At 33.8% G+C, this 26,783-nt stretch overlaps 3 protein-coding genes across 4 annotated transcripts; 1 reads left to right on the forward strand and 2 right to left on the reverse strand.

Annotated features, from left to right (window-relative positions):
• Positions 1-6,445: 6,445 nt before the first annotated feature.
• Positions 6,446-10,521, reverse strand: LOC112776182 (folate-biopterin transporter 1, chloroplastic). The gene is made up of 9 exons (XM_025820227.3): positions 10,081-10,521; positions 9,484-9,722; positions 9,245-9,309; positions 8,975-9,137; positions 8,317-8,465; positions 7,969-8,223; positions 7,713-7,881; positions 7,521-7,613; positions 6,446-7,327 (listed from the first exon to the last, which is right to left on the reverse strand). The coding sequence occupies exons 1-9, from the start codon at positions 10,307-10,309 to the stop codon at positions 7,025-7,027; spliced, it is 1,665 nt and encodes a 554-aa protein (XP_025676012.1). The 5' UTR covers positions 10,310-10,521; the 3' UTR covers positions 6,446-7,024.
• Positions 10,522-12,001: 1,480 nt separating this feature from the next.
• LOC112775793 (FCS-Like Zinc finger 8) lies at positions 12,002-13,708 on the reverse strand. 2 transcript variants are annotated; one of them, XM_025819640.3, is made up of 2 exons: positions 12,395-13,708; positions 12,002-12,312 (listed from the first exon to the last, which is right to left on the reverse strand). In XM_025819640.3, exons 1-2 carry the CDS (start codon positions 12,979-12,981, stop codon positions 12,228-12,230), a joined length of 672 nt encoding a protein of 223 aa, XP_025675425.1. In that variant the 5' UTR covers positions 12,982-13,708; the 3' UTR covers positions 12,002-12,227. The 2 variants fall into 2 exon arrangements, with proteins under 2 accessions (XP_025675425.1, XP_025675427.1); XM_025819642.3 differs by having other exon boundaries at positions 12,002-12,331; positions 12,395-13,705.
• A 1,656-nt stretch (positions 13,709-15,364) lies between these two features.
• Positions 15,365-24,695, forward strand: LOC140182446 (uncharacterized). Its single transcript, XM_072228655.1, has 3 exons — positions 15,365-16,556; positions 17,811-19,308; positions 24,638-24,695. Exons 1-3 carry the CDS (start codon positions 15,365-15,367, stop codon positions 24,693-24,695), a joined length of 2,748 nt encoding a protein of 915 aa, XP_072084756.1.
• Positions 24,696-26,783: the final 2,088 nt, after the last annotated feature.

Here is a 26,783-nt window from a genome sequence, read left to right on the forward strand (position 1 = left end):
TTCGATAACCAAATATATTGTTCCAATCCTTAACTACTATTCTACTAGATATATATGTATTTGTGACAAAAAGGTTTAACAGAAGCTTGGGTATAATATTATGCATATAATATTACTTGTACGTATTATATATATTATCAAGCTAATAATTCAGAATCCATAGTTTCAAGAAATTAAAATATATATTAGATGGAACATGAGTTTCCCTCAACAAAGTTAAGCATTTTGGAACAGTTAGTATTTCATAATGAAGACAAATCATAGATAGGAGCCACTCAAATAAAGATTTCTAAAACGTCTTTTTTTAAAAATATTTTTTAATAATTAAAATTTAACATATATAATTAATTAAATCATGTTATTTTTGTCAAAATTAGGTTAGACAAATTGATTTAACTGAAAAAATGGCGAATCAAATTTTGAACTGGTATAAATTAATATTATTATTTTTTAAAAAATAACTACAATACTTTTATTATAGAAAATAATTAAAATACTCTTATTATATATTTATATATATATATATTAATTTTAAAAATTCTAAATCCTAATTCTACGATAGAAAAATAAAGGACTAAAATTTAGGATTCTCAAAATTAATATATATAATAAAATTATTTTAGTTATTTTTTATAATAAGGTATTGTAGTCATTTTCTATAAAAAATAATATTAATTTAGACCAGTTCAAGATTTGATTCACCATTTTTCGGTCAAATCAATTTGTCTAGTCTAATTTTGACAAAAATAACACGATTTAATCGATTATATGTGTTAAATTTTAAGTATTAAAAAACATATTTATAAAAAAACGTTTTTAGACATGTTACAATCAAGAAACTGTAATCTAGAGATGAAACCAAAGTAAGGATGGGAGCATGCAAATTAAATAATTAATCAAGTTAATTAAGCTTGTTTGCATATATGATCGAATGTTTGGTTACTTTGTTGAGAAGCGAGGGAGGAGCATCCAAATTATGAATTGGTCCACATAAAGAAGAAGCCAAGACGATTTCATTGATTCCAAAACAAGGGGTAGTTTGTCTGGTAGGTGTAGCACAACTACAAGGACTACATAATGGTGTGTCTAAGTAATGTTTTCGAGTCACAAGCTACTTACACCATTAACACTGCCATCACAAAATCTATGATAGAATTTATGCAACTAGATAAGGTTAAAGGTTGTAGGGAATTTAATTGTTAATGTCTCCATTTTACTCTATATGGCAAACTACATTATTCATTATTACTCCAAGCCTATAATATTTAAAGTAATTATTACTTATACAATCACGCACTTCATCTTTTGTCAATTCATTTGAATTGAACATTTTGCGGCTATGGTCGGTTTCTTTTACATTTATCTAAATTGTATTATTATATATTCCTTTCCGAAAACCCAACAAGTTTTATATTCTATGCTTTTTGTTTGTGTGCTTTGTTACTTGTTTGTTGTCCCATATGATCCAATAATATTATTGTGGATATGTTCAAATCCCTCATGCAAAAGGGAAAAGTGAGTCTAACCCTTAAACACTTTTAAGGGTTATGTGAATATGGAAGTAATGTGTTTACAAAAATATTATAAGGCAGATAATAGACTATCCCATTGTTGTTGTTGAGTTTAGAATTCCGAATGATAAATGATTTGTTCTCCGATCTAGGGCTGGCAATGAGTAGGGTAGAGTAGGGTTTGGACTCTACCCTAACCCTACCCGCGAGTTGAAAATTTTATTAAAATTTTATCCTACCTTACCTGCGAGTTGAGAATCTCTCAACCCTAACCCTACCCTACCCACAGAAATATCAAATTTTTTCAAAGTAAATATAAAATTCAACAATTTCAAATTTTATACATATTAATAACATAAAAAATAAAAAACTAATGCTCTAAATTAATAAATTAACTAACTAGTTTAGTAGTTGTTCATTTATTGTAAGTCGTTACATAAGTGAGGTTATGAGTTCAATTCTTACTTTCTTCACTATATACTTATTTTTTAATAAAATATGTGTTGGTACACCCTAAATCCGTATCCTACCCTACCCGTAGGCATACACAGACCGTACCATACCTTACCCGCAGCAGGTCGGGTGGCCTACCCTATCCGAACGGGTTGGACTGAGTTGGATACCCGCGGGTAGGGTATAAATTGCCAGCCCTACTCCGATGCATATCGATAGTGCATACAAAATCTAGCTAAGAAAATGTGATTGGCTGCTTAATATAAATTATTCATCACATGGCATTACCCTAACTCATTTTGTATTGAATTGAATCTGTGTTATTAGTATTCATTTTTATTTGGACACCAAATTAAATCATTTTTTATATTTCAAGAAAAAAACAAAAATACATGTACCATATTTTTTGAAAAAAAATAATTTATATGGATTATTAAGTTATTTTTATTTCTCATTTTATGTGGACTATTTCCCTAGATATGTGCTGTAGTCCTATATATATGTGTGTGTGTTTTGTTGAGAGTTGATGAGTCAATGATTTCTCACATGGGACTTGTTTGGAAGTATGTTGAAGCATTTGTTGGAAGTTCAAAAATTTAATGGCCTTCACATGGCAACCCACATGGCACTTACCTTCCTAATGTGGACACATTCTTCTTTTGTTTTCCCTACTCAACCACTAATCATCGCTTAATCAATCATTTAGCACTTGCTAACCAATACTTTCTATTTCATTCTTATGAACTAATCATTGTTATCTTAACACGCTCTATATTTGAAAGCCATTCATTGAAATTGATTAATTAAGTTTTTCATATAGCTAGATGGAGATGATAATTATTCATTGCAAAACTCCAAATCAATGACCATTATACTTTAATTAATATCTGTGGCTCTGCCTAATCCTATCATCATTAGCAATCTTATTATTGTCTCTCAAAAATTATAAAGGCAGCAACCAATCAACCACCTCCACAGCAAAGGTGCATGTATGTAGAAAAATTATTTATATGTTCTATCAGTTTTCCTTTTTTATTTTTCATTTTTTGTATGATTTTAATGTTACGTGTTTAAATGTAAAATTGATTACGAATGCAATTATAGATTAAATTTCTTATATTACACTCTCTAGATAATAAGACTATTTTTTGAGCTCTGCACTAATACTAAATATTTGTGCATTGAATTATTTTATTTTATTCAGTAAGTATTATTTTTTATCTTTGATCATTTATTTAAAAGTCCACCGAATTAATTGAATAGTTGGAGATCGGTTAAAATTTTTCGAATTGTAAAAGAATTTTTTGTTTTTTAAGCAAATAAATAAAGACCAAAAATAATATTTATTATATTTAATTTTAGAATAAAATATTAAATTAGTCCCTTACGTTTAGGCGTAATTCTGTTTTGGTCTTTAAAATATAAAATATTCTATTTGAATCTAAAAAAATTTTATTTAACTTTAATGTAGTTCCACCGTGAGGTCATCAAAATTAAATAAATAATAGAATATCCTACATGAATACATTTATTTATCATTCTTCTTACAATTTAAATGAAATATTTTTTAAAGAACTAAAGAGAATGACAAATAAATGTACCGTTGCATTCACGATTGATTTTATATCTCTGAAGCTTGTACTTATTTTTCAAATTATCGATCTTGTTCTTATACTGCTTTATGTATGACATTCTGTTAATTATTCAACTTTGACCTCACGATGAAACTATATTAAAATTAAATAAAACCTTTTTTTATTCAAATAAAATATTTTAAATTTTAAAAGCTAAAACAAAATTACGTTAAAATATAAAAGGTCAATTTAATACTTTACTCTTAATTTTATTTTTCAAAAAATCTTGTGTGGCAAGCCAAGACTCCTGACATTAAATTAAAGAAAAAGTCTTCGAAAACGGTTATCATCTTTCACTGACCAATGAGATTTATTGAACCAATAGCTTCATCGAATTGAGAACAAAATCCAAATGACCTTTTAGACATTATTGGCTCTGTAACTGTGTATCACTGATTTACTTTATTATGTGGGGGCAGTGGGGGCATCTTACATATAATGTGAATAATAGTCCGTAGAAAACAACAATAAAGAAATGACAAAAAATCTAGGTGGTGATGAAACTATTAATTAAGTCAGAACATTTATTTTCCTTTTCTTAAGGTTCATCAGTAGTGGGGCACATACCTACAAGTATTTTATTAGGGCATTCGTGATCATTTTGTTATTATTATCAATCTGTCGCTAATTATTATCTGAAATATTATTTATGGGTATTAGTAACCATATTCAATCATATGTGAGGAATCTCAACTGGCAATACCTAAAAAGTAAAATAAACTAACGAAGCTGCATGAAACAACCTAAGTAACGACATAATTAATAGTAGTTAATTGATTTATATAGAGAAGAACTGAAATGCTTGCTTAATTGTTCATGCATACATAGTATATATATGTAGTTCAAATTGAATCCATCGTTATCTGTATACAAACTCAAAAGATCTAAGAAGATATTATCTTGTGTATTGGTGGCATTATTAGTTCTTATGATTTGACGCATTATCAGAATCCTTTGGCCCATGATACAGTTGCATAATAATAATAAGGTGGAAACTCAGGTGCACTCGACTTCACGTGAAGTTGATACTTAAGAACCGTTAAATGATTTGGTTGATTTGACTAAATTTTCATCTAACAACTCTCAGATATCAACTTCATGTGAAGTCAACTTCACCTGAGTTTTTACCTAATAATAATAATAATAATAATAATAATAATAATAATAATAATAATAATAATAATAATAATAATAATAATCTGAAAATAAATGCCACATTATAACAACTTGACTAAACCTAGAAGATGGGATTTCTACAGCTGGCATTTCCCCATCAATAAGGATATTAAACATGTTATATATCTCATTGAGGTCTTTTGAATTTGAATAAAAAAAAAAATAAAAAGAGGCAATGCCTTTTTCTTTATGATATATAAGAATTTATGTTATATATGATACTTTCTCTGTCCATAACATTTTCCTTTTTCTTTCATCTATATATATTCTATGAGGAATGCTAGGGGCCATCAATTTTAGTGTTTTGTAACCATCAATTGGTCATCAATAGTATTTTTAATGGTGTGAGATTACATCTAATGTTGGGAGATCACTCACTTTTGTTTTGATGGTTAAGTGCTGGCCAGAAAATACAAAAGTTGCTGGTCCCTAGACTTTTCCTTATTCTATTTGTATTTATCAGATTGAAATGGTGGAGTGTATGAAATTACATTGTCATTAAAACACTATTAGATGGATGAATAAAAATCTATAAAAATAGGATCATGCATGCAGAGACAGAGACTCAATGCTAGTTGTGAAATTAGAAGAACACCATGCATGCATGGTAAATATATATGTTGCAAGAAGATAGTGCATTATTTTGTTTAGGCTAATGATGGTGATAATGGTAACACATATGTGAATAATGTTGAAGCAAGAATGGCATGGCTTGGAAGTAGGACCCAAGATGTGAAGAGAGAGTGGAGAATGACAAAGCAGAATGAGACCCACCATGTGCAAGTGCAACACTGACTGTAACATCCACCACCCGCCACATGAGAACCAATGAAAGCCGTCATATCCAAAACTACGTGCGCTCTTCCTTCTCCACATTTTAGATATACAATTTCATCTACTTTTGTTTTATTTTTTGTCATCTTATTGTTTCATCACAAAGTTGGGTGCATATTCCTCGCCATCTTTTTATCTTTCACCAAACATATTATAACATAAACACGACAAAAGGATACCGTCTAAGAGTTCGTGTAAATCGTGCATTGTATTGTATTATTGTTCAATCAGAATAACATATATAACGGTTGTTAAAGTTTGTTTGGATAGGGGATTAGGAAACAGTTCGTATTCCATAAATATTTTCCATTTGGTTCCTTGGCTCTAGATTTTATCTCATTTTATAGGTGAAAACTCAGGTGAAGTCGACTTCACTTGAAGTTGATATCTGAGAGTCGACTTCACGTGAAGTTGATATCTGAGAGCCGTTAGTCTCTCAGATATCAACTTCAAGTGAAGTCGATATCTGAGAGCCGTTAGTCTCTCAGATATCAACTTCAAGTGAAGTCGACTGCAACTGATTTCCACCTATTTTATATATGTTCTGTGTTAATATAGGAAAGAGAACATGGACGAGAAAATGTTGCAAGAAAGCCATATATATTAACAACCAACCAGTTGGACACAATTTTAAAAAGTTTTAACCAATTCTTGGCGACACAAAAATTTTAATTTTACAGTAGGAATGAAACAAAAACAGAAAAGATAAATACTCACGTTTAATGCTATAATTTTATTCATGTGAAGTTATTATTTAAAAACTATAAAATAATTTGATATGTTTAACTAAATTATTATTAAATAACTCTGAATTATCAACTTAACTTTACATGAAGATGAAGATAACTGGGCACTTAATTAAGGAACTCTGAACTCTCGGACCAATTCAATTTCAATACATCGTTTTTAGAGAATCCTTTTATGTAGAGAGTATTTGTTTCACCCTTTTTTTTTGGGTTTTTTTCTGGACATTGAGAACGTTAAATAAGCATCAGCACACGGCCAGGGATATTACTACTCACTATATACAGCACATGTTGTGAATCAAATTTCACTTTATAGGGGAAAAATAAAAATCCTACAGAAACACTACAAGCTACAAGGAATTAAAAGGCTAGGTACCCCATAATACTTCTGAAGCAAATTTCGCTTTGTCGTGAGAACTGAGAAGCACTGCTGTGCCACTCCACAGCACCGGAAGTGAAGACTTGTTGGTTGGTTAAGAAATGTGATATGAATTGTGATTAAGGAACTTGAAATGCTATTTTTTTCCCCTCTCAAAATCAGTCATGTTTAGTTCTGAGTGAACTAACAAAACGAGAATATGGGTGGCAACTTTATCCTCATGCTATATGCAAAACTCCGGGTGTGTATGCGTGTATGAACAAAGCCAGTGGCAAACAACCACCGCGAGAATCAATTAGACTTCATCTCGACATCGGCATTATTGTCCTTCAGATTTTCATCAGGATTATCCCCGGGGAGGAGGCCAAGAAGAGGCAAGGGTAATAATGAGCTGAGGTTGCAAATGATTATCAGAGATGCCAAGTTATCAAATTTGTCTTTGGTAATTCCAAATACTTGAGTCAGGCCTGCCCCTATCAATCCCCCAAGAACGCTCCCGCCGTTAGATACTGACATCAGAGTTGCAAAAAGGGTCGCCTCCATTCCCTCAGGACATAACCTTGCTGCTAGAACAAGAACGGGCATGAAGGAAGCCTGAAATACACAAGTAGTAAGATCAAATAGCCTTAATATATAAAATTACATTAAACCACATTAGACTTCAGCTGCAGTCGTAGAACAGATTTCCAGATCAAATAATGAAAGACAATCGAAATTCGAAACTTATGAAACTTCATTATTTGAATAAACACACAGGAACTAATTAATGAATGAAGATAATGATAACCTGACTTAAAACAGTGAGAATTAATGAATCCCCAATTGCAAACCACTCATCACTTATTCCAAACTTCCGGTTTAATCCAGTGACCAGGAGAACCTGACAAGAGAGGTTAAAGACAACGTATAGATATTTAGAACAGTATTCTAAAAATTCAGATTAACAACATATAAAGATTTCTTGAAATATAAAAGTAACCTGGGTCATCCCAAGAGCTGAACCAAAAATGGTAGTTGCAAGGAATATTTTACGCAAAGGCACACTCTTCAGAAATCCGTTATAAAGTCCAACACCAAGCAAAGATGCGATGGAGGTAACAAGCTTTACCCGTCCTAAAAACTCGGGGGTAAAACCAAGAGAATTCGTGCTGAAAAGGGTAACAAAAAATATTCAAGATGAAAGAAAGTGGCATGTGCAGATAATGTTCAAAAGGATAATGATCATATTTACATACGTAAAGAAGAACATTGCAGAGTCAGACTGTGGAGTTGCTTGCCACAAGAAAATAAACAATGTGGGAAGAAGGACACCAGGCTGTCGTACAGTACCCCACAGCTGAATAATGTTCTGCTTTGAACTTTCCAAAAACTCAGAACTGGCAAAAGGAAGACTATTCCCTCTTACTGTACTGAGCATAGGTTGTTCTTTTACAAGAACCGCAACTGCAGATGTTATCAGTGGAAGCAATGCTGTCACACCAAAAACAAACCTGGAACATTATATACTTATTAGAAAAACATAAAATAAAAATTGTATACTGCTATCAATAAACAGAAGCGCCTTCAATCACTTCTTTCAGTACCTTACTCCATAAGTATCCACCAATGACCCACTGAAATAGGAGCTTACAATTCCACCAAAAGCTGAAGAACCCCAACACAAAGACTGAAGAGATCCCGAGGTGCTTTGTGACTCACCACGTGCCCTCTCCACAACCATTGAATCTACAACCTAAAGCATAAATTTAGTTTCTGACATAGTTCTCCGGAAAATTTCAATTCATAGAAGACGCTAAAACACTAAAGCCAAAATACCAGAGACAAACTAAAATGCTTCTAACATTGGGACAGAAGAGACTGAAATGGTGGGTTTATGAGATGTGACGTTGTATTTGTTCCTGAAGCACATTAACAGAGCTAACAGTATGACTACAGTTGTTAGTTAGTTTCCGTTCTTGAAGCACAGTGACAAAGTTCGCATTATATTTTTAATAAATCTGGTTCAAAAACAATCTTTTTAAGGGCTAAGTTGGCTTGTTAAGGTCATATAAAGTTCTAAATTATCCCACTAAACAATTTTTCGTGTTGTTACTCCTGTCCCCAAAGTCCTTTACCATGATATACCTATTGATACAGGAACATACAAAGTGTAGATAACTACAGCAGAATAAGGAGTACTCTTCCTAAGTAATAAATAATCCACAAAAGGTACCTTTAAATCACTAAGCAGGAATTACTCACCACGTCTGAGAAGGCAACAGAAAGAGATCCAATAAGTGTGCAAAAAGCAGCGCCATATTTGCTGTCAACAATGGTAGCCATCAAGCTCCATGAGAGTGCACCGAGCAACCCAGACAGAACTAGGTATGACCTCCTTCGATAACCAAAAAGTGGGACAGAATCACTGCGAGCAAAATTAACAGATTTAGTTCCATGGAGATATACAAAAAGGAAAACACAATGAATTGCCCACTTAAGTAGGAGGGAAATAAGGATGCAGTTAGAACTTACCTAATAAAACCGTATAGAGGTTTGACGAGCCATGGTAATGCAGAGAAACCAGAAATCACAGCTGTCTAGTGAATATATAGAAATTGTTAGATCCTTCAAATACTAATGTAAAACTGATTCAATCCCACCACCCTCCAACAAAGATTAGAATTTAAGCAAATACATGTGTTGTTTCTACATTTGATCCAAGCAAGGGCTCAAACTTAATTGATTACACCCCTTCAACTAAGAAGACATACCTCAGCAGGATCCAGATGTAAATCATCCTTTAGAAAAAAGTTGACAGCCAGCCTTGCAAGGCCTAAAACACCTTGAACAAAGTATACCATAGCGACGGCGATGTTATCCGGGGATAAGTCTACACCAAACAATGTGATGTTTCTCATACGGTATTTATTCTTTCTAGGAACACTTGTTTTACTATTGGAGCAAGCTTCCAGATCTGTCTCGGTTGTTAATGTATCCCCTTTTCCTGCACCTGCATCAATCGTGCACAAACAAGCACAAGCAGAATACACTAATTAAAACAAGCAATCATAACAATGCAATCAACCGATCAGTGTCAGCTAATCCTTAAAATTCAGCATAATCTAAATACTAATATTGGTTGGCAGAAATGGTTGAACTAAGAACTGTATTCAACGACCACATAGAAACTTTATCTACAGTATCAATTTCCCTCTTTTCACTATGCTATCATCAATTAGCAATGAAATATACTAAAATCTAGCTCGAATTTCGTAAGGCGGAAACTTTTCGAACCAAGGAATAACTTTAACCTGAATTTCCACAATAAAAAGAGTATAATCAGAAATTTCGCGGTGGAAGAAGCTTACCAGTTCGGGAACCCAATAAAGACTCGGCATCGTCGCTGCCAAGGCGGAGAGAGGACCCTGACCTCGAAACGGTGACGGACATTTCAGTCTCCGGGGGTTTCCGACGCGTTCTCCGGCGGAATCGCGGTGGATGAGCGGGGCGTGTGGAAGAGGAGAAAGAAGTGAAGGAATAAAGGGGAAATTTGGAGGGCAAAAAGGGGATTAGAGATAACATATATACGGATGACATTATTATCAGTATTAAATTAAATTAAATTAAATTAAATTAAGGTTCAAATTTCAAAGATGTTCATGACGGTTTTTTTCTTTCTTTTTGTTTTTTTTTTCCCCTATTAGTATTCTTCGTTGGTTTCTTTTCCATTTGAGTTCAGTTCAGTTTCGATATGAACCCATGAATATGATAAGAAGATAAGGGTATGTTCTAGGGCCTTCTATTAGTTCAAAGTCTCTTGGGCTTGAGAAAGAAAAGAAATAACCGGTTGTGAGATGGGTTTGAAATCACTGTCACAAAGAGGTCCAAATCAGCATAAACAATTATTTAATGAAAGAGAAATATTAAGTCATTAATATTTCTTAATTTTATTTTATTTTTGGACCAACATTAGTAAACTCTTTAAGGATAATGCGGTTAATGAAAATAAGTAATAATAAAAATAAGACTTAGGATTATGCTTTATATTTATCTTGACCTCCCCGGTGGGAAAAGGAAATTAACAAAAGAAGGTAACTAATATTTTACTAGTTATTGTTTCGTTAGTTTTTTTCTTTAAACAACCAAAAACGGGTCCTGTTACGAATTTACGTTAGTTTTTGTCTGTTTAGAAAATGGCACAGAATCATTCCACTGAATAAACTCAGTAAGCTGCAGCTGAGGTACAGCACAGTTAGTATACCTATCCGTCTTATACGATGCTATATCCGGATTCAAATTCTAGTTGGGGCTAGTTGTTGATTTAAGAACCCATGATACTTGTGGTAGTGTGTATGAGTGTGTTGTGTGTGTAAAACATGGGTGTAATATCTAAGATTGGGGGCTGTCCAATCCACTTGACAAAAAAAGAAAAAACTAAGTAAGCTATTCTCTCGTAAAGCTTGATGCAAGTGTTCTATATTCTCAAGCGATGATATAATGTTAATGTTATATATGTATATGTTATATATTTATATAAAAATATATTTTAAGTAAATGTTGAATTAAGGACCTCTCACTAAATGTAAAAGATCTTTAGTCACTAAAAGAAGATGATTAATTAATAATTTAATATTTTTTTTACATAAAAATCAGTTATATTTTAAATTATCATCAACTTTTATAATAATATTGCATCTTTTTTGTAACTCACAGATAAGATCGAATACCCACAGATTAATAACGGATAGAATTAGGGTTGAAATATTCTCATCCTGCAAGACACAAGTAGAATTAGGATCGGCTCCAAATCCTATCCTACTCTACTTATTACCATGTAGTTAATATTTTTGAACAATGTGTAAACAATGTAAATTAATAGGGTTAAAAGAGTAAATTTAATTAGTAGCATTAAATTAAAGTGTAGTGTATTTTTATTTAATTGGTAGTTGTTCATATTGCTTAAGATAATCATTGTTTACCTAGTACTCCCCTTACATAAATATCTAACTATATGCTACTACATAAATGAGAAATGTTTATTGCTTAATAATATGACAACTATCTCTCATCCTATAATTTTTTTCTAGCGAAATAAACATCCACCATAAATCTAGCTAGGTACCAAACAATTTGAAAAGAAAAGAAACTACCGAAGATGATGTCATTGGTTGTATATGTGAGTGATCATATTGTTTGTTATTCACCTTATTATTACTGTAGTGTGTAGAATACTTTATAAAACAAAGACAGCAGAGACTAGAGTGTAAGGTGAAGCCATAGATAAGAGTATAACACAATAATCATCACTACCATATTTGAATTGAAGGACAAAAATTGTGGCAAGCCAAGCAATCCCCTAATTCATGATTTCAACAAAAATAACCTCTAACTTTTTAATTCAAACCCCCAACTCTATTTTCTACAGATACAATTTCTATATATAGTTTCAACCTAGAAATTAAAACTGAAAATGGAAGAGGAAGTTGATTATTATTGATGGTTGAGAGTTGAGGAACTAAGTCCCATAAACAGCCTCTTCAGCTTCCTCCATCAGCATCCCCTGGTAACGGCATTCATTGCTGCAAAATGCTCTCTCACCCCTGAACATGGATTGAATAACTAAATCACTTGGCACAGTAAACTAAAGCAGTAGTTGTAATCAGCATTAGACATATCACATACCTGTACATGTAGATGTCTTTACCATGCCCAAGATTCTTGTTGCAGAGAAAGCAGACAGTGAGAAAAGAGTGAGAAGGATCAAGCTTGGGTGAAACAGAAGGGGTACTCTGAATGATGCAGTTACCGAATATGTGAGTGGTCCTTGGGTTAGGACCATGGCAAATCACGCGTGTGTAGTCCTCAGAGAGTTCCATCAGTTCCAACTCGGTGGCAGATACACACCCTTTGAACACCCTCTCACCTTCTGGTGGTAAGGGAGGAATCTGAATCTTCAGCTGTGAACCAAACACCACCATTCTTGCTTCTGCTGTTTCATCAAGAAGGGCAACACCAACGCCTTTTGAATCCAACTTTTCAGAATAACAACAACGCTTCTTGTTGTTCTTGTTGTTGTTGTTGTTGTTGTTGGTTTCTGACCAAAAGGGGTTCTTCTTGAAGCCCGAGAATGGCTTGCTGTCAAGTATGGAGGTTGGGCTCATCATCATGCTCTCTGTTTCTTGGAACACTCCCTTTGATGTGAAAGAGCTGAAGAAGGAAGATGATGAGGATGATGATGTGAGCTTCTTTTGTTTCTCAGAATCTGCCATCACTGATCGCTAGCTAGTTACGTTGTTGCTATGGACGATTCAGCATAGCTTGCTTTTATATCACCAAGACACTGGCATGAATGAGTGAGCATGAATTCGATGACTAAATAAGCAAGACGAAAGCTTCACTGAAAAACTGGTACAGAAAGGTGAAGAAAACTTAGCTTAAACCTCTGTAACCTCCATCAGAGAATAGAATTAGAGTGAGTGGTGATGATGAAGACGTGCATGCATCACAGCATGAGAGAGCAGAGTTTGTGAGTTTGTTCCTTCTTTTGGGTACCCTTTATTTCTCGCTTTCAACACTTGCAAATTATTACCTTTGCTATTGCTAGTAACACCAAAAACCCACTGGTCCCTATAACACAAAGTTGGTGACTTTTTCTTTCTGGCTGTTTATTTGGGCACTAGTTCAATGTTCCATCATGAGCACCCCCTGAAAAATTGGCAGAGCAGAGAGAAAGCGGTTTGGTTCGTTGGTGGGTTCTTTGTAAAATCTCAGCTAGCAATGGCTATCTTTATCTCTCTCTCAATAATATGTATTCAGCATTGTACACACAACACACTTATTAGCTTGATCTCAAAAATAATTTATATTTAAATTCATGTTTCAAACAGTGATTTTGGTAGGGCCAAGCTAAGGTTGTTGTTGAGCTAGTGGGAGTTCACGGATCGGAGCCATCATTCCATAGAGCTATTGCATCCCATTCCCATCATGTATGCCTCATTGTCCTTCCTGCGTCACCTTAATAATAGAGAAATATTATTTTTACACTAAAATCAATCACCAAATAATTATTTATATTAGTAACTGATTTTAGTAACTAATCTTAGTGTATACTTATTATAGTCTTTAATAATATTATTGATAATTTCCTTTATTAAGTTTAGGAGTGAGCACGGGTCGGTTTAATTCGGATTTATAGTAAAATTAGAATCGAACCGATCAAAATGTAATTAGTTCGATTTGGTTCGGATTTATATTTTTTTGTACATATATCCGAACCAAAACAAACTGATTAAAAATAGATTGATTCGGTTCGAGTAATTGGGTACCCGATGACTTTGAATTCAACAAGTATAATAAACATGTAACATCAATAAAAATAATCCAAACATGTTAAATATCAAATACATTAAAAACTAAACTCATTAAAATCCAAACAAATTAATAATGAATAATCATTGTCTAATAAAAAAGTCATATATATATATATATATATATATTTTTTTATTTAATTAATATATAATTAGATTCGCGGGTTGGTTCGGATTCCGCACTTCTAAAACCGATACTCAAATCAATCACTAACAAAAACCATCGATTTGGTTTGAATTGAACTCGATTACTCGTTGATTTCAGAACCAATTTAATTTCAGAACCAATTTAATTGGTTCTGTTTGGGTTTGGGCGGGTAATACCCGTGTTCACCCCTAATTAAGTTCCTTGAGACATATATGTGGGCAGGGGGACCCCGATGAGACCCAGTTTGGCATGTAGCCAGCAGAGGGTTAATCATGGTTCATCATAACACGAAGCCGGTAGAACCATTCCCAACCCATCACTCTGACCCCAGCTATAGCTTCCCCTTAATTCCTTTCTTTCATCAAGCTTCAAGAGGTCAATAGGTGGACCCCAGAATCCGTGTCACCACTCACCACTTCAAACTTGATTTGGCATCTTTTGTTGTTTGCTTCTTTTAATTAAATTCATCTCATCTTCCTGCTAAGCTTTAGTATAATATATCATAAATGATAATTCATTATCATCGATCGATAATCATAAACAAAGTAAAAGATGCAATGATATGATAGCTTTCCATTATTATATATCAAATCATATGGTTGGTCACTACTAGCTAGGTGGGGATTTCTCGAATGATTCTACTAAATAATGGAACCTTTACGATATTACCTGTTGCTCTTAGGCAACAAAGACTGATCATTTGCCTACGATTATTATAATTTTTTTTACTTTACTTTTATGATAATGTATGTTGTTAATTAGAGTACTAGCTATTATCTTTGGGATTCTTCCTGTAAGGCTGTTGATACGAAATTTGATATATATTAAACCATTCTTCTACCTTAGCCCATGACAACAACAAAGAAGTCTCACAGCCCACAAATTCAACCCAACAGAATACATAAATTTAATTATAATTTTAGTCTTTATTATCTTTATCTTATCTTTAGTTGTTCTTATCTTCTTATCTTATCTTTATTTGCTTTTATCTTTTATAGGACAATGCTCTATATATATTTAGTCACTTCAGTACAATTCAATCAATCAACAATCAATAAAAGTTCTTTTCTTTACTTTTCCTACTCTTTCACAATTTTATTATGGTATCAGAGCTCTTCTTGAGCTCTGTTGATATCCATGGATAAACCAACCGATTCAGATCCTAAAACTCCTTCAACTCCCCCGCTTACCATGAATAATCAACCTTCCAATTTAACTCAAGATACAACCAATCCCTATTATATTCATTCAAGCGAAAATCCTACCTCAGTCTTGGTTACCCCTGTTCTCACAGGAAACAATTACCATTCATGGAATAGATCCTTCACTATGGCTATTATTTCCAAAAATAAATATGGATTTCTTACTGGTTCTATCTCCTCTCCTCTACCTGGGGATCCTCTTTTCTCGGCTTGGGAACGTTGCAACAACTTGGTCTTATCTTGGTTATTCCATTCTTTGTCCCCTTCTATAACTCAAAGTGTCCTCTATTTTGCCACTGCCTCCTCTGTCTGGACCGATTTGAAAGAACGATTTGCTCAGAGTGATCTTCTCCGAATTGCTGAGTTGCAAGAAGAAATCTATGCACTTAAGCAGGGCACTCTGTCTGTCACCGAGTTCTACACATCACTGAAGTCTCTTTGGGAGGAACTCGACAGTTCTCGCCCTCTCCCGGTCTGTTCATATCCAGCAACATCTCACAAATCACAAGATTTTATAATTCGCTTTCTTAAGGGATTGGATGAACGGTTTTCGGTGGTGCGATCTCAAATACTTCTCCTAGACCAATTACCTCCAGCAACCAGAGTTTTTGCATTGATCATCCAACATGAACGACAGCTACAAGTTACTGCTGGGATTCTAGACGATCCACGTTCCATCACTGCCGCCGTCGATTCGCGGCACCCCTCACAAGGTCGCGGTCGCGGTCGCTTTTCCTCCGGCAAGGGTCGCGGTGGTTTTCCCTCCAGCGCGGGACGTGGTGGTTCCTCTAAGTTCTGTACGCATTGCGGTCGTAGTGGCCACACGATTGAAGTCTGTTATTCGAAACACAGGTTCCCACCAGGGCATCCACGTCACTCTGGTAGTCCACATCACTCCGTTGCTGTCGCCGCCGCCACTCCTTCAATCGCCCCTCCAGTGTATGATGAGAGGGCAGCCCTAGGTCATGTTGAAGGGCATACCCATCAGCCGAATCCAAACCCAATTTTGGACCTCTCACTTGCCCAACAACAAGCTCTCATAGCACTTCTCAAAAAGACCGAGTCTCCCTCTTCAGAATATAGAGATAATAGTTCATCAAATCAAAATGGGTTTTTGCCTAATCCGAGTACTCATTATCTTTGTTCTTCAAACACATTTTCTATTTTAAATAATTTTTCCAACAAAAATACCTTTTTAAATTCTTGGATTATTGATTCTGGTGCCACAGACCATATTGCATCAAACTTATCTTGGTTTATTTCATATTACAAAATCTCTCCCATTATCATTCACTTACCAAATAACACTAAAGTCACTGCTTCCTATAAGGGTGTCGTGCAATTTTCTTCATCTTTAATCCTTCATGATGTTCTTTATCTGCCTTACTTTAATTTTAACATTATTTCCATATCCAAAATTACTTCCAATCTTCAATGTCAACTCACTTTTTCATCTTCTTCTTGCAATTTACAGACCAACACTTTGAGGACGATTGGCTTTGGTAGAATGAGAGAAGGCTTGTATGTTGTTGAAAATACTCTCACTCACACTCCATCAACTTCACATTCCATTCATACTATCAAAACAAAATCAACCATTACACCATCCGAGCTATGGCATTTTCGTTTGGGTCATCTTTCTGAACAACGACTTAATTATTTACATAAGCAATTTCCTTTTATTTCTATGCATTATGATAAAACTTGTGATATTTGTCATTTTTCTAAACAGAAGAAACTTTCATTTTCTCAAAACTTTAATAAAGCTAATGCAATTTTTGATTTATTACATTTTGACATTTGGGGCCCGTTTCGGCAAAATTCTATTCATAATCATAAATATTTCTTAACTGTCGTTGATGATTTTAGTCGCTTTACATGGGCTATTTTGTTAAAATCAAAAGGAGAAGTGCAAAATCATGTAAAGAATTTTATTACTTTAGTTGAAACACAATTCAACTCTAAAGTCAAAACTGTCCGTTCCGATAATGGACCAGAATTTATTTTACATGATTTTTATGCTTCCAAGGGAATTATTCATCAACGTAGTTGTGTTGAAACCCCTCAACAAAATGGACGGGTAGAACGCAAGCATCAACATATTTTAAATATAGCTCGTGCTCTTATGTTTCAATCTAATTTACCATTATCTTTTTGGTCTTATGCTGTTAAACATGCCGTTTATTTGCTTAATAGAGTTCCATCCTCTGCAATTAATTTTCAAACACCATTTGAGATTTTATTTAATCATCCACCAAATTATCATGACCTTAGAGTTTTTGGTTGTTTATGTTTTATGTCTACCCTAATGACAAATAGATCAAAATTTGATCCAAGAGCTAAAAGGGGTGTTTTCATTGGTTTTCAAAATGGTTTTAAAGGATATATCATTTATCTTTTGGATGACAAAAGAATTGAAATTTCTCGAAATGTTGTATTTGATGAATTAGTCTTTCCTTTGGTTCACACAAATGACCCAATTTCTCTCTCCAACCTAAATTCTGAACCAAACAATTTTTCTATCAACACACATAACCCAAAAATACCAACCCTTCCAGTTGAACCCTCACCCATACCCATTGACCCAACTCCATCTAATCCTTTATTCTCTCCAACAACCTCTCCTTCTTCCTCACTATCGTGTCCTAACCAACTTGAATCCATAACAACCGAATCTCTTTTGAGGCCCACACCCTCCTCTTCTTCTGCACTAGACATTAGTCCACCATCACCTCCTCATCCCCTGTCACCTTCCTCACCACCTGAGCAACCACATCCTCGTCATTCTGATCGACCTCACCGACCTCCAGCATATCTCTCTGATTACTTGTGCAATTCGTCTCTCACCTCTACCAATCAATCTTCCTCAAAGTGCAGGTATCCTTTATCTTCAGTCATGTCTTTTTCTTCTCTTTCATCTTCACATAAAAGGTTTCTATTATCTCTACATTCTGACGTTGAGCCAAAGTTCTTTAAAGATGCCAATCAACATCCCAATTGGCGTAGTGCTATGAAAGATGAGTTGGATGCTCTTGAGTTGAACAAAACTTGGCGTCTTGTTGATTGTCCTACAGGTGTTAAGCCGGTTGGCTGTAAATGGGTCTATCGCATCAAACGCAAGCCTGATGGTTCAGTCGATCGATATAAGGCTCGCCTTGTGGCCAAAGGATTCACCCAAACTGAAGGTGTTGATTTCTTGGAAACCTTCTCTCCTGTTGTCAAGCCTGCCACCATTAGATTAGTCTTGGCATTGGCCTCTATGAAGCATTGGCCCATACATCAGTTAGATGTCAATAATGCTTTCTTACATGGGGATCTTTCTGAAGATGTTTACATGACTTTGCCACCTGGGTTCACATCTCCTCGCCCAAATCAATGCTGCAAGTTACTAAAGTCATTATATGGTCTACGACAATCTAGTCGTATGTGGTATGACAAACTTTCTCATCTTTTGCTATCCCATGGATATCAGCAGACTTTATCTGATTATAGTCTATTTGTTAAATTTACTGGTGCTCAAATTTGTATACTTCTAGTTTATGTTGATGACATCGTTCTCACCGGCGATTCTATTTCTGAACTTGCTTCCATTAAGTCTATTTTGCACCAGCACTTCCGAATTAAAGATTTGGGCCCTTTAAAATATTTTTTGGGTATTGAAGTAGCTCAATCAGCAAAGGGAATTTGCTTATCTCAGAGAAAATATTGTCTTGATCTTTTGGAGGATTCTGGTTTATTAGGTGCTAAACCTGCCTCTGTTCCAATGGATAGTTCCACAAGATTATATCAAGACAAAAGTCCCTTGCTATCTGACCCTTCTGTGTATCGCCGTTTGGTTGGGCGTCTTATCTACCTTACCACTACTCGACCAGACATCATGTATGCCACTCAACAATTAAGTCAATTTATGGCAACTCCTACTGAATCTCATCTTCAAGCTGCCAAGCATGTGTTACGATATCTAAAAACTAGCCCCGGCAAAGGATTTTTTTTTTTTCAAGAGGATCAGAAATTCAGCTTCTCGGCTTCAGTGACTCTGATTGGGCCGGATGTCCTGACACTCGGCGATCTTTAACAGGCTATTGTTTCTTCTTAGGCAACTCTTTAGTCTCTTGGAAGACCAAGAAACAAACCACCGTTGCCCGCTCATCCACTGAAGCAGAATATCGTGCACTTGCCAACACAACTTGTGAACTTCAATGGATAATAAATCTGTTACAATTTTTACGTATCTCTCCTATCCGCCCACCAGTTTTATATTGTGATAATCAAAGTGCTCTTCATATTGCTGCTAATCCAGTTTTTTCATGAACGGACCAAACATTTAGAGGTCGATTGTCACTTGGTTCGACAAAAAGCTCAAGTTGGAGTGATGAAACTTCTCCCCATTCCTTCTTCTGGGCAATTAGCTGACATCTTCACAAAGCCTTTGTCTCCTCAACCCTTCCATCTTAATCTCAATAAGCTTGGAGTTCTCGATATCTTTCATCCTCCAGCTTGCGGGGGCATATTAAACCATTCTTCTACCTTAGCCCATAACAACAACAAAGAAGTCTCACAGCCCACAAATTCAGCCCAACAGAATACATAAATTTAATTATAATTTTAGTCTTTATTATCTTTATCTTATCTTTAGTTGTTCTTATCTTCTTATCTTATCTTTATTTGCTTTTATCTTTTATAGGACAATGCTCTATATATATTTAGTCACTTCAGTACAATTCAATCAATCAACAATCAATAAAAGTTCTTTTCTTTACTTTTCCTACTCTTTCACAATTTTATTAATATATTTCATTGGCAAATGTATATACTGAGTCAGTAATCAAATAATAATTCAATTCATTTAGAGTGAGGTCAATTCTACAAGAATTGATTGATTAAGCAACTTTAATCTATTAGTTATTTTAGTTGAATAAGTAAAATAATGAGAGTTGAGTGAATTACAATGACACAAATTTAAATGACTAAAAATATAAAAAGCAAAAAGTAAATGACTAAAAAATAAGATTAACTTGCTGGAAGATAAATGATAAGGAAATTAAATTACTGGAATGTAAAGGAATTATAAAGGAATAACAATCAGGGAGAAATTAAAGCAAGTGAATATGAGTGAAGGAATGCTAATAGGTAAAGGTTATTAGGGATCGGAGATACTAGAATTTCCTGAATTAATGAATCTCCTTTTTCTCTTGATCATGCAATGTTAGATCCATGGCAAGTTATAAGTGATTGAATCTCAAAGTCTTAGTAATTCAATCTCTCTTCATTTGATCAATTGCCAAGTCCTTGATTTAATTGCTTATGAAAAAAAAGATGAAAATTGATTGTTAACCCAAGCCACACAACTCATAGGATCCAAATATCAAAGGGATTATATATATGTCACGTATCCACTTTTTTGGTAGCATCCGATTTGTAACTACTCGTATTAGCTCACCCAGTAATAAGTGCTTAAAACAAAGCTCTGCCCTTTGGCACGATCATAGACGCAAGCAATCTAGCAAGTTCGAACGAAGACAAGTTCTTTCCGAGGTCCTATGCTATGTACCGTACCGATCTCAGTGACTCAATTTCCATTCCTAGGGCAGGTGCCCTGTTCTATCTCTTTTATAGGTCTTGCGGCAGGTAAACAACGACTTTAGATTCTGCTGTGGGGGTTGAGGGCCTTTCCCTTCTTGGGGCCTTTCGGTCTACTTCTCGTTTCTACGCGCACCAGTTTTCGTTCACTTTGTTTCTCTTCGATTCTGGTTCGGAAAACCCAATCTAGAAATGCTTATCTTATATGGCACCATAGGTCTTAGTTTCGTTTCCTATATGCGCGAAGGCTTGGTCCTTATACCGAAACAATTTCTTTACATATGATATGGCAGGGGTGAAGCTATCTAGGCGATCGCGAACTGCAAGAAAAGACCGTAAACAGGATTAGGAAAACTAGATTGAGGAAAAAAGAAATAATAAGATGCGGGAATGATAAGTTCCCTATTCATTAAAGTAAAGACTTGGACAACCGGCCTACATCAGATTCATTCTTTTTGGGAATTCACCACAGCTGGGGGCGCACTGCCTCGAATCCAGATCAAACTCGTTGTGAGAAGAAGGCTTTAAACTAAATTATTATAACTCTTAGGTCAAGGTTATCATAAAATTCTAATAGATCCAATTTCTTTTCCGATGGAATTGGATTTTTGAAGCACAAAAGCCTTCTCTTAGACAACAAAGATGAAAATCAAGAAGAAGAGAAATTGAACATTAATTTATTCTAATTTAATTCATTCCAATTGTTGTAGAGTTCCTCCCCCTAATGTGGGATTTAGTGATTCATAGCTCCTTTACGATAAACATAAAAATTGGAAATGTAAAGACTGAAAATTAAACTACAAACTAAGTACAAGTAAAAAGTAAAAAGTAATATGTAATCCCTGTTAGGGAGTCTTCCTTATAAAGCCCCCCTCTATTTATACTAATTCTAAGCTTCAAGTGTGCCTTCGAAGTGTGCTTTGAAATTGGGCGTTGTGGACTTGAGTTTGGAGGCACTTGGGGAGAGGTTGGCGCTGCCCAAATCTATTGGAGGCATTCTGGGAGGTTGGCGCTCAGTTGCTGAGCATGAAAACGAGCGCCAGGACTTTTTCTTTTTTGTTTGTACGTACGCATGCTCGCAGAAATCACCATTGTGCGTACGCACATCAGGGTGTGCGTACGCACAAACCTCAAATTCTTCTTGGTGAAGTATTGAAAGCGCTCAGTTTGCTGAGCGTGCAACGAGCACCCAAGTGAGCACCAAAATTACCTTTTTGTGCGTGCGCACAGGCTTGTGCGTACGTACTTTTTGTTGAAAATATATTTTTTGTGCGTATTCACACTTCTAAAAATCTTCAACTTTCAAAATCGAAGGCGCTGGGCAAGTGAGTGCCAGGCCTGCTCCCAGAAGTGTTCTTGGCGCTTGGTCGTTTGAGCGTGGAGACGAGCGTGGAAATGAGCGCTGAGGCATGCTCCAGGTGCTCTTTGGCGCTTGCTAAATGAGCGTCCAAGTCAGCATTGGCCTCTTCATTGCTGGCGCTTGCAAGGTGAGCGCCGCCTTTGCTTTATTGCGGAGTGCTGGGTTACTCAGCGCCACTTTGCGCGTGCTATCATTTTTTTCATTTGTGCGTACGCACACTTCTCAAAACTTTGGGCGTTAGATTTTTCAAGGCAACTTTTAGTGCTGCTTCATTCTTTCTTTCATTGTTGGCGTTGGTTATGCTGCTCCATGGCTTTGCTTTCTCCTATAATTAACCAAGGAAAGTGCATCAAAATTTTGATAGTTCATAATTTAATACAAATTTTTTTATCCTATCTCAATGCAATGAAATCCACCTAATCAAATCAGTTTTTAAGCACCACTTCTTGCGTTATATAACTCTTGTACTTTCATGAAATGATCACAATTTCACTAATGCTTGATGAACCAATACATGCAGAAATATTTTATGAATCCACTTGTTTATTAACTAAATTTGCATGAAAACAAACTAAAAACTACTAAAATAACAAATTAAAACTACCTATGATGCACATGCATCAGCTGTATCGTAACTATGTTTGTATGAAAAAAATTTCAAAACCGAACTAATATTTTTAGTTATTAGTAGTTTAATTTTTTTAATCTAAAAATTTAATAATCTATTTTTAGTTTATATTTTTAATTAAAAATTATTAATTAATTATTAACTAAAAATAATAAATTTTTTGGTAGTTTTCTAACATTAGTCGGTTTGTATATGTATAATTAACACGTTGTGTCAATGAACTTTAAAAGCTATAATAATGACTAATCAGGGTTTATTAGTTTAACCATGTTTATTAACCGGAAATATCTTATTCGTATAAAATGGATATAGGTTGAAATATTCAGAAGATGATCATCTTGTTAGGTCGTAATAATGGTTTGTTTGGTATCTACTTGCTCTAATTATTGTAGTTAAACAAGTTAATAACAATGCTCTATTATAGTATATGGTTATATATAGAAAATAAAACTTAGAGACAGTACCTGCTAATAGTTTCGCCGCACATTATTATTTTGTATACTTGTGTAGGTAATATATATAGCTTCCAAACAGTGTTTCCTAATTATTAATAGCAGCATCTACTTGTGCCAATATCTTAGTAATTATTAATAGTGTGAAATTATATTTAATAATATAGGATTGGTGATGTTGTAGACTTTCTCAACTAATATATATATGTATATATATATGAATAATCTTTCCAACAACTTGGTTTCAACCGCAAAAGATTATTAATTCTTTCCTTTGTATTACATCATATAGGGGTGGCAAAGCGGGCTGGTCCGCCCCAACCCGTCTCGCCCCGCCTAGGTTCGCCACATAAACGGGGCGGATCGGCCCGTTCTGCCAATTAAAATGGGTTCAAAATGCTAGCCCGCCTCGTTTTATGGCGGATTGGCGGGTTGGCGGGCTAGTCCGCTTGACTCTTTTTTGTTTTTTGAAAAATAAAATTTATTAAAATTAACCAAAAAATAATAATTAAAAAATCAAATACAAATAAAAAATAGTCAAATTATAATATAATTTTTTTATTATTTTTTTTAATTTTTAAATTCAATAAAATTATTCAAAATAATATTTGTCAATAGAATCATCTTTATTTTAAAAAATAAGTCACATAATTTGAGCATATATACAAAATTGTAAAATAAAATAAATAAAGTTAATAACTCAAAAAAGAATAAAAACAAAAAATAAAAAAAGTGTTTAAAAATTCTATAATTATTAATTTTATAATAGTAATCACTCTTTTATTTAATTAAAAATAAAAAAATAAAAATCTTCAGCCCGGCGGACCGGTCCGCCCTGCCCCGCCAATTTGGCGGGCTCCAATTCCTAGCCCGATCCGCCTTTTTTAACGGGTTGGTCCGACGGGCTCGACCCGTTTTGCCACCCCTAACATCATATATATAAATTGCGGTGAAAATTCAGGTGAAATCGATTTTACGTGAGTTAATATCTGAGAGTTGTTAGATGAAAATTTAGTCAAATCAATTAAATTATCTAACAACTCTTACGTATCAACTTCACGTGAAGTCAACTGCACCTGCGTTTTCACCATAAATTGCTGGATAAAAAAGAAAGAGATAGAAGATATACAACACAGTATTATCATTTATCATGCATGCATGTATGTGTTAATGTATGTATATATGCAGCTATAAGATTAATAATTGGAAGGGGCAGATGCAGTTACACTTTCTGATATTGAACTGAACATGATTCGCTTGATCCGGTTGGTATATATATATAGTAAGAGAATTGGTTAATTAGCTAATGTTGACTCTAAATTATAAAATATATAATTAATATTAGTCACTTAATGTGTTTCTATGATAATGAATTATATTAAGTGAAAATTAAACTAAAAGTAAAATTGTTAATTATACATTCACTACTTTCAAACTCAAAATGATGATGTAACCTTATGTAGCAGCACAAACCAATGGTCCTTTACGTTTGTGCTTTCTTCATTATAAAAATCTAAGCGCGTTTTCAAGTAGATCACAGATTGTATTTTACGTGTATTTATGGCATCACATCACAGAGACAGTAGGCTAAAGTAGAATTTAATTTGATGATTATGAAAAATGCTACTTGTACAATATTAATCAGTCTTTAATTAATTTTTAATAATATTTAATTATGTTTTCTTTTTTTACATATAAAAACTATTCTTACATATAGAAATATTTAAATCGAGTTACATCTTTTACGAAAGTATATATAATTCTAATACTTTAGAGATGATGATTCTCGGTAATTAAAATATCTAAAGTTTTACGGTAAATACTTTGCTCATTAAGTCATATAAAAAATATATCATACTATAATAAATATAGTAGAAAGCTTATTAACATACCTTTGTTTTGTTAATTTTATATTTTAGTGTGTCACTAAACGAGGACGACTAAAGAAATCATTTATCTATTTTTTAAGATTTGCGTGAGTGATGCTTTTAGAGATCTTTTGAGTAAATAATTAAATCACTTGTTTTTTAAATTAATTTTTGAAATATTTGTTTAATCAAATTAAATTTTAAAAAAAATTAAATTAATTATATTAATCCTCTAGTTATATTAATATGACATCACAGTACATACTGATAATCTTAATTAATTGTTAATAATATAATATATTTGACTTCTTGAAGCATTTAAATTGTTTAATTTAAAATTAATTTAATCTAATTTTATAAATTTATTATGTTAACAATTAATTAAAATTATTAAATATATATTATGATATTACTTAACATATTATATTAATAAACTCTGACATCATAAATAACTAAAATAAAAAAAATAATATGATCATTTAAAATTTTTAAATTTAATTAAAAAATATTTTAAAAATTAATTTAAAAAATAAATAATCTTTTAACAAAACGAATTTGACGAATTAAACATCTTTTTCTGCCGACTAGCACAGAAATATGGGATAATATCATACACACGAAATTTGATGAGAGTACAGTTAGAGGGAACACCACCAAAAACAAAAGCTTTGGTTGCATAGTCTTGGGGTTTGTACTCCAATCATAGCTCCTAAATTTTGAGAATGAAAAGCACCTCCGTCTATGGGCCCGTGCCGAAACCAATACATTTATTTCGTGAAAACTGAGGTGAAATCGACTTCACGTCAAGTTAATATCTAAGAGTCGTTAGATAAAAATTTAGTCAAATTAGTCAAATCATCTAACGGTTCTCAAGTATCAACTTTACGTAAAATTCACTGCACCTGAGTTTTCACCATTTATTTCTCTCTTGCCAAAATCAACCAATTTAGCAAACATCATAACACATTCATTTAGAAACTTAATTATATGTTTGTATGCGTTTTCATGATTTCACCATCACTAACTATAGCATATTAGTTAGTGATCGTTTGGTTAATTATGTTTGCCAAAATTGTAAGAAGACTGATGAGGAGTCGCTTAATTATTAATGCATAAACCTGTTTCTATCAAGAAAAATCAGATAAACACTGATATATACACGTAGGCCTACTATTTCATCTGCTTTTAAGAAGGCTTCAGCTTCAATTGATCCATGATTACAAAATCTGATCCATACGACCGAAATCAAAAGTTGATCAACCAATAGAATTGAATGCCTTGTCATAATTCATAAAGTAAAGATGAGTAGTCCTAAGCAACATGGTTGGTTATTATCTACTTATCTTGTTAATATATCCATTGAAGCATAAGGGTTTAATTATTTTCAGATCTCCAAAATTGCAAATTGCTTTACAAGTTATCAGTGAAAGCTTATCCAGACCAAAATAATGACTAAAGAGTATGAT

The sequence above is a fragment of the Arachis hypogaea genome, chromosome 19 (genome assembly GCF_003086295.3).
Source record: "Arachis hypogaea cultivar Tifrunner chromosome 19, arahy.Tifrunner.gnm2.J5K5, whole genome shotgun sequence".
Lineage (NCBI taxonomy): Eukaryota > Viridiplantae > Streptophyta > Magnoliopsida > Fabales > Fabaceae > Arachis > Arachis hypogaea.